Source organism: Muntiacus reevesi, chromosome 4 (genome assembly GCF_963930625.1).
Source record: "Muntiacus reevesi chromosome 4, mMunRee1.1, whole genome shotgun sequence".
NCBI classification, from domain to species: domain Eukaryota; kingdom Metazoa; phylum Chordata; class Mammalia; order Artiodactyla; family Cervidae; genus Muntiacus; species Muntiacus reevesi.
Window position 1 is genome coordinate 147005842 of NC_089252.1, and position 11988 is coordinate 147017829.

At 48.0% G+C, this 11988-nt stretch overlaps 1 protein-coding gene and 1 pseudogene across 1 annotated transcript; one reads left to right on the forward strand and one right to left on the reverse strand.

Annotated features, from left to right (window-relative positions):
• Nucleotides 1–5918: 5918 nt before the first annotated feature.
• LOC136167538 (la-related protein 1 pseudogene) lies at nt 5919–6563 on the reverse strand (annotated as a pseudogene).
• A 1626-nt stretch (nt 6564–8189) lies between these two features.
• FKBP11 (FKBP prolyl isomerase 11) lies at nt 8190–11703 on the forward strand. Its single transcript, XM_065932139.1, has 6 exons — nt 8190–8453; nt 8626–8691; nt 9067–9154; nt 9450–9483; nt 9841–9911; nt 11468–11703. Exons 1-6 carry the CDS (start codon nt 8325–8327, stop codon nt 11683–11685), a joined length of 606 nt encoding a protein of 201 aa, XP_065788211.1. The 5' UTR covers nt 8190–8324; the 3' UTR covers nt 11686–11703.
• The last annotated feature ends 285 nt before the right edge of the window (nt 11704–11988 follow it).

An 11988-nucleotide genomic window follows, 5' to 3' on the forward strand; every position in this document is an offset into this window, starting at 1 on the left:
TTATCCTTTGTATTCAGCTAACTCCCTGCTGCCTCCCCTGGCAATTTTCCTTTTCAGCCTCTCTCTTGCTATTAAAATAAGCCATCGTGGTTAAGGACCAGTGCATCTGCCCTTATGAAACCCTTAAACTACTTCAATCAGACATTGCTTTATTAACCCCATAAACTTTGAACACTACCCACATAACCTCAAAACCAGGTAATGCTTTCCTCCTCCTGGGGTCCTCAGAAGTCCTGCTTGGTGACTGAGGTTGCTAATAAGTTAGGAGCACTTGCCCAAGTCCATTATTTGTATACTAACAAATAGATAACTTCTAGAGCTACAGCCCTGCATAAGATAACGATAATGGAGAAGACTTTAGCTGGATGGCAGGCCAGTGGGGTTCTTTTGACCTCTGACAACTTGGGGAGAGGATGGTCTAGTCCTTTTGTCCCTCAGTAGTCCACGATGCCAGGAAAGGGGGGAAGCTCTCTTGTGACAGTTGCTTGAAACTTCTAGCTTTTGGGGGGATGGAAGAGGACGTGGGGAGATGAAAGGGAGACTTAACCTGGAAGGTGAATGTTTAGCATCCAGCTCTTAAGCTCTTATCTTCCCAGAACATGAATAGCTCCTCATTCATGGCTTGGCCTAGGATATACTTCAGGATAATCTGGGCAAGGGAGCTTCTGAAGTGAGCTTAGAGAAAGCTAGTGGAAAGCTTTGGATTGGGCCAGGTGGGATATAGTCAGTGACAGGCAGGATCAGTGTGAGTGGGTATGACTTTCTCAGACTGGAGGTATAAGGTCTGAAAGCTCTGGGAAGTCACCACATTGTCTCCAGTACTTAGATTGGTCAGAGCAGACAACTGACAGGTATTTATTCTGTACCTTCTTGTTTCCAGATCTGTTTTAAGAGTGGAGTTAAACCATGGTACTGAGGGAGAGACCAGGAAGTCTGTTCCTAGGCTGCTCTGGAATCCTTTGGGATAACCACAGAGTACCATACGGGGTAGTGAGTGTTGAGGAGTCACTGTGTAGAGGGGATACCCCTTGCCGCTGCTTGGAGCAGGGAGCGGTGTCTCTGTGCAGGCAGTCATAATATTAAGAACAGTCTCTTTTCCAGCTCCGAAGGGTGTGGAGATAGAAGGGTCAAAGTCCAATTCTCTACTTTTTTTTTTTTTTAAACCTGGAGGTTTAGAGAATCAAGCTGGTCACTGGGGAGTCATGGGATCCAAGTGCCTTTTTTCCTCTGCAGGCTTTTCATTCAAATTAGGTTTCCTGGCCTTGATTACTGGGAAGGGTAAGGATGACCCTGAGTTCCTGAGCAAGGGAAGAAAGGGTTAGGTGTGAGGAAATCTGAGCCTTGACTGATAGAGGGCGCAGTGCTGCCGAAAGGCCACAGTGGAGATCTGGAAGTGAGGGACTTGGGCCAGAACTGTTCGCCATCAAGGCTTGAAGGTAAGTGTCTCCTTGTTTGTGTCACTGTGGCCATGAGCCACAGAAGAGAGTATCTGGGCTCTAGTTTAGCAGCATATCTGACTTCTGAGCTGAATGTGGTAGAGAGGGCAACATACAAGCCAGAACTCTGCTATCTTTGCCCAGAGCTGACAGCTCGGCCCATACCCGCTTCCTGCCTGACTCTTCCTTCAAAGCAGGTGCATTTAGAGCTGCCTCTGAGGAGGTCTGAACGGTTAGGCTAGGCCAGGCAGGTTTGAGAATGAACGCTCCACCCAACACTCCCTCCCACATGTTGTCAAGAACTCTCCCAGAACAGAATTGAGTACGAGGCATTCTAAGGGTTGGAGGGCTTAGCTTGGGGTTTTGAACTACAGGGATTTGGATGCTAGCTTTTTTCCGAGTTCTGAATATAGGACTCCTACCTTTAGGTAACAGATAAGAGATGGAGAATCTGTTTTTGCCTATGCCAAATCTTGTATCAATAGCACGATACATCCGTGGCTAGAACAGCCAAAGGGGATAGTAGGGGGAGACGGTAACGTATCATTCCTGGTTATGAGCACATAACCAGATGCAAAAGAAAACATCTAGTCAGCTTGGGTATGTATGCTCCTGAAAATATGGTCTTCAATTTTGAACCCAGATTTTATATGCTGACTCACCAAGTTTTTATTTATTAGCAATATGTTAAACATATTAAAACCATTTAAAAAGCAGTGCCTTCCTTGCTATCTGGCACATAATAGGCACTCAGCTTTGACAAAGGAATCAACGTCATTGTCTTTGACCAAGCTGGGCATGGTGGGTGCCCCGTGAAGTTTGGAAGCCAGGAGTATGTGGTAGTTTCTCCTACTTACTGACACAGACACCTCTGAAGATAGAAGCCTCTCCAGAGGTGGCCCCCTGATTAATCTGTGCCTTGAGTCAGGGTTGATCCAGTCTCCCCTGCCTTTCCCAAGGCCATGTCACCTTTCTCTGCCTGTCCAGGTGGCTCACTGGTAAAGAATCCACCTGCCGATGCAGGAGACGTAGGAGACCCAGGCTTGATTCCTGGGTCAGGAAGATCCCTTGGAATAGTAAATGGAAACCCTCTCCAGTATTCTTGCCTGGAAAATACCATGGACAGAGGAGCCTGGTGAGCTGCAGTCCATGGGGTCACAAAGACACGACTCAGACACAACTGAGTGACTGAGCATGCACATGCAGGCTCCTAACTTGGTCGGAGAAAAGTGCCTCCCTGGTCCTTCCTGGGTCCAAGAGGGCTTGTGCTGCCCTCTGTGGGTGATACTGTTGCCTTAGTTTTACCCTTTTCTGCTATTACCCTCTCACCCGTTCCCATTCAGATTACCAAAGCCTCAGAGCTGGACAAGACAGTAGCTTTCCACCTCCAATACCACATCAGTGCGGTATTCAGCGTCACCCCTTTGCCCAGAAACTTTCAGTGGATTCTCACTACCATTCAAGTCTCTCCACACCAACTCTTACTTGTGTCTCCAGTTACCTCTATCTACTCTCCTGGCTAAATCCCTTACTTTAGCCAAACTGGTCTGTTCATTTTCCCCAAATATCTGACCTTGCCTTTATACCCTTTCTCACTTATTTAAAAATAACACTTAAAAAAAAAAAAGAAAAACCCCACTTCTAGGATCTGCAAAGTTACCCAAGCTTCTCTGGTGGCTCAGATGGTAAAAAATCTGCTTGCAATGTGGAAAACCTGGGTTTGATCCCTGGGTTGGGAAGTTCCCTGAAGAAGGAAATGGCAATCCCTCTAGTTTTCTTGCCTGGAGAAGCCCCATGGACAGCGGAGCTGGTGGGCCACAGTCCATGGTGTCACAAAGAGTCAGACACGACTGAGTGACTAAGCACAAAGTAACCCATGACCTCTCTAATCACAGGAAATGTTTTTCAGGAATTCCCTGGTGGTCCAGTGGTTAGGACTCAGCGCTGTCATTGCCAGGTTCGATCCCTGGTAGGGGAACTAAAATCGATCCCTGGTAGGGGAACTAAAATCCCATAAGTCATGCAGTGCAGACAAAACAATAACACAAGGATGCTTTGCTTCTCAGTTTGGCTCCTTTAGCTCTGTTAGCCCAACTTTTTCAACACTTCCTACACATCATCTTGGATGGCTGGATATCATGGTCATCCATTCAAAATTTAACAATTTATTTTTGTAACCCAAATAATTCCTATTGCAAAAGACCCAAATAATACATAAATGTTCAGAGCAACATGTAATACTTATTCCCCTCTGCTCACTCTGTTCCCAAAGGTAACCACCCTCAGTTATTTGGTATGAATCCTCTAGTTCCTTTTCTAAATATATGTATCTATCCATATTGGAAAGGGGTTAAAATACAAAGGGACTCATATCACATGTATTAGTCTATTTTTTTTTTTAACTTAAAGGTATATATGCTTGTCTTGGAGGTTCTCTGTATTAGTATATTTAGGTTTTCCCTCTAATGGTGTCTCAGTTTTGCATAGTATATTTACTCAAAGCATATTTGTCTAGAATCTTGTATGGAGGGTATTGTGCAGCTGGCACCTAAGGGACTCCAGATATGATCACAGCCTTGTCCTTGCCATCGGTGAGTTCACTCTTGAGAGGGGGAGGGAGGAGCAGGAATACACATATAACTACAACACAAGGGAGAATTCAGTAAAGTCCCCAAGCATTTGCCTGAAGTTCAGAAATAAGTCACCTCCAGCTAGGGGAAGAGAAATTCACAGAGGAGGTGATCTTTGAGTTTGGCTTGGAGGGAGCTTGACAGGTGAGGTAAGAGCATGAGCTGTGCCCAGAGATGAAAACAACGCAGGTTCATCCGATGCCAAGAGCATCTTGATGCCAAGAGGATTTGATTCAATTTATATGTAAACACTTATTGAGCATCTAATGTGTCAGGCACCATACTAAGCAAAGAGAATATAAAAATGGGAAAGGTGAAGTTCCTGTTTTTAAGGCTTTTAATGGAATCAAAGCAAAATTTGGAAAGGCAGATTAAGACCAGATAATGAAAGCTTTCAATTGGTATGTCAGGTTGTCTGAATTTAATTCACTGGGCAATGTGGAGCCATGCAGGCTTTTTAGTGGGCAGGTAGGTAACATGACTGAAGCTGAACAGATAGCAGCAGTGTACAGAATGGGCTAGAGTAGAAAGAAGCTGAGGGCTTAGTACTCTTTGTTGTTTTAACAAGATAAAAGTTAATTTCTACCTCAGTTAAAAGGTACCTGGTGTAGGCTTGGAATGGTGGCGCTATAGTTATCACTGTCCTAGCATGTAGCTTACATTCTTAATCTCACCTTATGATCTGATATGGCTGCTAGAGTGTAGTTCATCTCATCTACATTCCAGGCAACAGGAAGAAGGAAGGGAAGGAGATTGGGGGGAGAAGGTGGAGCACTATGACACATTTCTTAGCTAAATTAGCTCCTTTTTTTTTTTTAATTTTATTTTATTAGTTGGAGGCCAATCACTTCACAACATTTCAGTGGGTTTTGTCATACATTGACATGAATCAGCCATATAGTTACACGTATTCCCCATCCCGATCCCCCCTCCCACCTCCCTCTCCACCCGACTCCTCATGGTCCTCCCAGTGCACCAGGCCCGAGCACTTGACTCATGCATCCCACCTGGGCTGGTGGTCTGTTTCACCATAGATAATATACATGCTGTTCTTTCAAAACATCCCACCCTCACGTTCTCCCCCCGAGTTCAAAAGTCTGTTCTGTACTTCTGTGTCTCTTTTTCTGTTTTGCATATAGGGTTATCGCTACCATCTATCTAAATTCCATATATATGTGTTAGTATACTGTAATATTCTTTATCTTTCTGGCTTACTTCACTCTGTATAATGGGCTCCAGTTTCATCCATCTCATTAGAACTGATTCAAATGAATTCTTTTTAACGGCTGAGTAATATTCCATGGTGTATATGTACCACAGCTTCCTTATCCATTCATCTGCTAATTAACAAATTAGCTCCTTTTAAGCGCCTCCCTGAAAGTCCAGGACAATATTATGTCTTATTGACCATATCAGACTTGAAGGGAGACTTGGAAATAATAGTTTTGCGTGTTTTTTTTTTAAATATAGTTTTTTTGTGTTTGATTTTGTTTCCTTTTTTAAAAAATTTGAACTATCAATAATTTAAAACTTTATATATATATATATATAAAATTTCCCCCCTTTCCCTCCCCCCCCCTTAGAAGAAGCTAGGATGTGAAGAAGAGTCATGGAGAGAGAAGAGGGGAGGGGGAGTGTGGAGGCTCCTGCCCAGGGGTACCTCTGATAGCCCAAATGGTATACACATTGCTACTCAGCACGAAGGCCCATCCTAATGACTACAGGCCTGTCCCTTCTCTGTCCCCTCTCCTGGGACTGGGCACCCCCCACAGATGCTCACCTACCCCCTCCATCCCTTCTCCCCCCAGAACCCCAGGGCTAAAGGACTTTTCACTTTCCCAAAGTCTGTATCCTAGTGCTGGCTTGTCCATTTAGCATCTTCCCGGATGGGCTGGCCAGCAGGTGGTGTGGGGGGTTGGCTGGTGGTGGGTCTGTTGGAAGACTGGGAGGGGCACCGTTTCCTGCCCTCACCGCTACCACCTCCTGCTGCCACGGGGTGTCGCTTGTGGTTGCCCTCCTCTCCCATGGGGGAATCCACTCGGAAGTCTTCGAGACGTCGGAATTTGCCGAGGTATTCTTGAAGTTTGGGGTCAATGTCCAAATTTTTGGCTTTGGAATATTTCAAGAAGGCCCAGAACTTCTCTAGCCCATACAGCTGACCCGCTTCATAGTCCTTCACGGTTTCCTCCTGAAAGTCCTTAAATATGTCCAGCCGGAACTTCTTTTCCAGGCTGTAACTGTAGTATCGAAAAAGGCACTCCAAACCATATCTGTAGCCTTCTTTGGCATCCTCCAGAGCCAGCTGCTTGAATTCCTCATACATCTTTTTGTTGAAGTGATCTCGGAGGAAGAAGGACCAGAAGCGGAAAAGAGTGTTCATCTCCTGAGACTGGCCAATGCCCAAACGTTTTCGCTCATTAAGGCAGCGCCTGCGGTACTTGTGGTAGACGTGTTGTGTATAATTTGCATACGTGCACACATACAGTTTGACAAGCATACATCCATGTAACCCACATCCCTATCAAGATATAGAGTGTTCCATCACCCCTAGAAGGGGGCTTTAAAGAAAAAAAAGATAAGCCAAAAGAGGGGCTTCCCTGGTGGTCCAGTGGTTAAGAATCTGCCTGCCAATTCGGGGGACATGGGTTAGATCCTTGGTCCAGGAAGATTCCACATGCCTCGGGGCAACTAAGCCCATGCACCACAACTAGTCAGCCTGTGCTGTAGGGCCTGCAAGCTGCAGCTCCCGAAGCCCAGCAGCCTAGAGCCTATGCCCCAAAATAAGAGAAACTGTCGCAATGAGAAGGCTGCTCTCCACAACTAGAGAGTAGCCACTGCTCACAGCAACCAGAGAGAAAGCCCCAGCACAGCAACGAAGACCTAGCGCAGCCTAAACAACCCCAAAGAAAGAAAGAAGGAAGGGTTAATTAGGGTGGTAGCTGTGGGAATGGAAAGAGCTGGAGAGGCTGTGGAGCAAGAATCCAGAGGAGACTGGTTGCATTTGGGGTGGGTGAAAGAAGAATCAAAGAGAAGGCTGATAGCAGAACAAATGGAAACAGGATGCTGCGTGCAAAATCCAGATTGTTATAGGTGGGATGGAGGAGAAAGAGGAATGAGTAGGGTAGTGTATGTGTTGATTTGAGGTACTGATCAGATATCAGGTGGAGGCGTGCAGTACACAGTTGTGTCTAAAGCTTGGGAGGGCAGTCAGAGCTCAGGCATCATGGACCGGACAGATGCTAAGAGGACAAGGCCTAAGAGGTGACCCCCCAAAATGATGACTGTCAGCTCACTGATGGGCAGAATCCAGATAGCCAAGGCCTAAATGGGCAGTGAGGGCTTGAATCATGTAGAAGGGGATTGGTAGGGTCACCTGAGATAATAGAAAACTTCTAAAAACTGAAGTCCTTGCACAAACATAAAAGGGGTGTATGTAGTTGCCCTTTTGACAGGTTTGTTGAAATAAATAGTACTCTCAGAGGAAAAGACCAGGGATCCACCCCCTCCTTACAGTAAACAGCCCTGTGCTCTTTTCAGCTACCATCCCTAAGGGTGGGGTGATGGGGCAGCACCCTCCCTGCCTCCTTGTGGGTATATGACCTCTAGGAATGCAAGCTGAATGGCTGGATGTGGGAGGGGGCTGCCATCTTTGACAACTGCTGGGCCGGGGTGGGCCAGCCAGATCCTGCCAGGATAGGTGTGAGGAGACTTAAGAGGAAAGAGCATGGAGCAACCGGACTAGACTCAGGTAGTCCTAGGGTTGAATCCTGCCTCTGTTACCACCTAGCTAGTTAAGCTAGTTTAACCTAGCTAGTTAAGCTAAACTAGCTAGTTTAACAAGTAAGTTAAAGTTACTTAACCCGAACACCCAGTTCCTCAATCTGTAAAACAGAAACAATTATGTCTACCTTTCAAGGTGGTTTTGAGGATTACAGACGAGTGTCTGGAACACAATAGGTAATCGTAAATGGATGCTAGATGTGACTCAGCCGCTCACTGTGGGACCCAAAGAACGGCTAACCGACAGGTCGGAGTCTCGCCCTGCCCTCGGGATCTCAGAGGGCCGGGAGAGCTCCCGCGGCCTCCTCCCTCCAGGAGGTGGGGACTAGGTGGAGGAAGGGCTGCGGGAGGAGGAGCCGGCGCGTCGCGACCCGCCCCGTCCCATCCAGTCTGGCCTGGGCACCGAAGGAACTGCGGTCCTAGCCCCTGTCATCCGGCGGCTTGTCCTGCGTGCCCCGAGCCCTGCCCGCACCCAGTGATGACTCTGCGCCCCTCACTTCTCCCGCTCCGACTGCTGCTGCTGCTGCTGCTCAGGGGGGCGGTGTGCCGGGCGGAGGCTGGGTCCGAAACCGAAAGTCCCGTCCGGACCCTCCAAGTGGAGACCCTGGTGAGGAGGAGAGAATCCCGGGCGGGCGCTGTGGATGGAGGTCGGGCCCGGTTGCGGGGAAGGTCGGGGTCTAAAGGATCTTGGGAGCGGGGAGGAGGGAGTGCGGGCACCGAACTGGGGGGAGCTGGGTCGAGGGGCAGGAACCTCCCTGACTTGTGTAGTGCGATCATAGGTGGAGCCCCCCGAGCCGTGTGCTGAGCCTGCTGCCTTTGGAGACACGCTTCACATACACTACTCGGTGAGGGGCCTGGGGGGCCGCGGCGGGGCCCCGGGGGCGGCGCCCCGCTGAAACACGTCAGCTTTGGCTTGGACACGTGGCAAGCGGTCGGGGAGTAACTCCGGCGGCTCTGGGGTCCTCCGGCACGTGGCGGGGGGGAGGGGCGCGCCTCTTCCCTACCTTTTCCCCCTTCCCCGCTCTTCCGCAGTGAAGTGAAGGGTGGAGGGACCTCCGAGAAGTGCCAGCCCTTTTGGGGCTTCCTGTTCCTTTTTGCCCGAAAGGGAACGTTAGACTGCAGCTGCCAGGGGCTTGCGGCCCGAGGCCAGGTGTGTGCGCACCCTGCTGGGAGGGAGAGGTATCGGTGAGCGCTCTAGATGCTCTCCCTCCCACCCCCAGGGCAGCCTGGTAGATGGACGCATCTTTGACACGTCTCTGAGCAGAGACCCTCTGGTTATAGAACTTGGCCAAAAGCAGGTGATACCAGGTATGTGAGCTGAACCTCCCATTCTATTTCTTCCCAACCTAAGCCCTTTCTTAGTCTTTTTAACCTCTCAGCTACCTTGGAAATGCGCCCCCCCACCCCCACCCCGGGTTCTACCACTCACCTCCTGAGGTTCAAATCCCACTCCTAGTACTCCTCTTGCCGCATACCATATTGGAAGCCAGAGATTCCACAAGTGGGGAGCTCAGTTGAGGTTCATGGGGAGCCTTTGATCTTCCTCTCCCAAGATTTGGGGAATGTAGATAGCTTCCTATTCATTTGTGTCTTCTTCCTCAAGGTCTGGAGCAGAGCCTTCTAGACATGTGTGTGGGGTGAGTATCTGAGCAGGGGTGGTTTTGGGTGTACCCCTTCTGCATGGGTGGAGGCTGTCTCTGCTTCTAGAGGAGGCAGGAGAATGGGCTCTGGCTTGGTACTGGGTAGGTCCTGACCTCTGGGCCTGGGGGCTCTGGATGAAGCCTCAGGCTTTTTCTGGCTGGGGGTTCTTTGGGTGGAGCTGAGACACCTGGGGGATGGACACCTTGGCCAGCAACCTGTTTGGTGCTCAGGTGGGAAAGTTCATGTTTTGAGTGTGAATATCCAGAGGGTTTTGTTGGTGGGACTTCAGATGGACTGAGGTGGTTGGCCCACCGGGTTCTACCCCAGGCTGTAACTCACATTCCTTTCCTCAGAGAGAAGCGAAGGGTAATCATTCCTTCTCACCTGGCCTATGGAAAACGGGGATTTCCACCATCTATCCCAGGTAATCTGACGAGGCGTCTCTCTGGCTATCGAGATACCCAGTCCCTGGGACTTCCCTGGTGATCCAGAGGTTAAGACTCGTGCTTCCAACGCAGAGAGCGCAGGTGTGAGCCCTGGTCGGGGAACTAAGATCCCATGTGCCAGAGAGCGCAGCCAAAAACAAACAAAAAAAACAGTCCCTAAGAGCTACAAGGAGCTATGCACTTTGAAGCCTGAGAAGGTCTAAACCCAGTTTGCTAAATGGTATAGGATTGACTTATGCCTCCTTCTGCAGGGCCACCCTTTTCCTCCTCCGATCACCAGCAGGGACTAGAGACATATAACCTGTTAAAGCCCCCTGACTTGTCCTCTGGCAGCCGGCAACTTTCTAAGGTGACCCTTGCTTGAGCCACATGAATCTGCTGCCACCTCTCTGAGAACTCTGGCCTTCTTTCCTGTGCTTTTCCTATAACTCCAGACTGTCATTTGTGCAGCTGACATGGTTTCTCACCACATCTCCACAGTTCCTTTCAGCCTCTACCAGAGAGGAGATACTGAAAATGGTCACAGTCAAGTAATTCAAAACAAAATAAAAGCAACATTTAAAAGCCAAGCCTGGGGGCCTCCCTGGGGTTCTAGGTAACACTTCCCCTTCCAATGTTGGGGGTGTGAGTTCCATGCCTCTGGGCCAAAAACCAAAACAAAACAGAAGCAATATTGTTACAAATTCAATAAAGACTTTAAAAATGATCCACATTAAAAAAAAAAAAAAAAAAAAAAACACCTTAAAGTCAAGCCCTCACAGGTCACTGCTAATACCTATTTTTTAAGGCCTGAGCCTAGACAGATTTTCCAAGATGCAGATCTCTTGCTTTTGGTTATAAGAAATGTTCCATTAGTTAAAATGAATTGTACTGGAATAAAAATTCTTATCCTAAGTTCTAACTTAGAGGGAGACCCAAAGAGAGGGTCAGGGGACTAAAGCGAAATTCTTTTACCCAAAGCTCCTTTGCCTCCTCATCTCCAGTACTGCTTGTTTACATTTCTCCCCCATCTCACTCCTGTTCATTTCTCCATTCCGAATGTCTTAAACCACATCCTGCCTCTCTAGCCATGTTGAAACACCTGTTTTTTTTTTTTTTTTTTTTTTTTTTAAAGAATCACAGTGAGTGTGCTTATTGGTTGGTGACATTTTAAAAAGTCTAGTTTAAGTCCAATTAATTTCAGCCTTGCAAAGACTCTATCCATGTGGCTGTTTAGAGATACAGTTAGTGCAGAGATTCTCTAACTTATAAATGGAGCACAGCCTGTACTTTTCACAAAGGTTCTCCTGTTGTGTCAAAGACCTGTCAGTGAAGACAAGCCACACTCATATATTTGGGATAAACATGACTATCACTTCAGAGCCTCATAACCCTCCTCTGCCTCTCGAATTAAGAGAACTCAGCCCCACATTTAAATCTTGGCAACTTCACAGATGTTGCTGCGGTGTGGTCTGCCCTCCCTGTTTGCATTCAGATTCTGAGCCCTGGATACAGTGCACAGGGATTCTAACCCTCACCTCCTCTCTGCCTCCAGCGGATGCAGAGCTGCATTTTGACGTGGAACTGATTGCACTGATCCGAGCCAACTACTGGCAGAAGCTGGTGAAGGGCATTTTGCCTCTGGTAGGCATGGCCATGGTGCCAGCCCTCCTGGGCCTTATTGGCTATCATCTATACAGAAAGGCCAGCAGTCCTAAAATCTCCAAAAAGAAGCTCAAGGAAGAGAAACGAAACAAGAGCAAAAAGAAATAATAAACAATTTTTAAAAAACTTTGCATTCTTCACTTGATACATTCTGTGGCAGCCTTTGTAAGTGGGAATGAGATAAAGGGCTAAGGAAAAAGGCATTTTTAGTTGGGTTCTGCTTGGCAGGAGGTGGTCGGAGGCTTTGGATCAGTTCTCCTGGCCTCCTCTTCCTGTCCTAACTTACACCAAGGACCATAGGATCTCTGGGTCCTGAAAGCATGGGTTTTGGCTCCCAGGATGTCCTGACACCGAGGAGCAATACCTCACTGAGAAGTAAGCGTCGGGGTGGTCGCCTGGCTGCCCTCTACT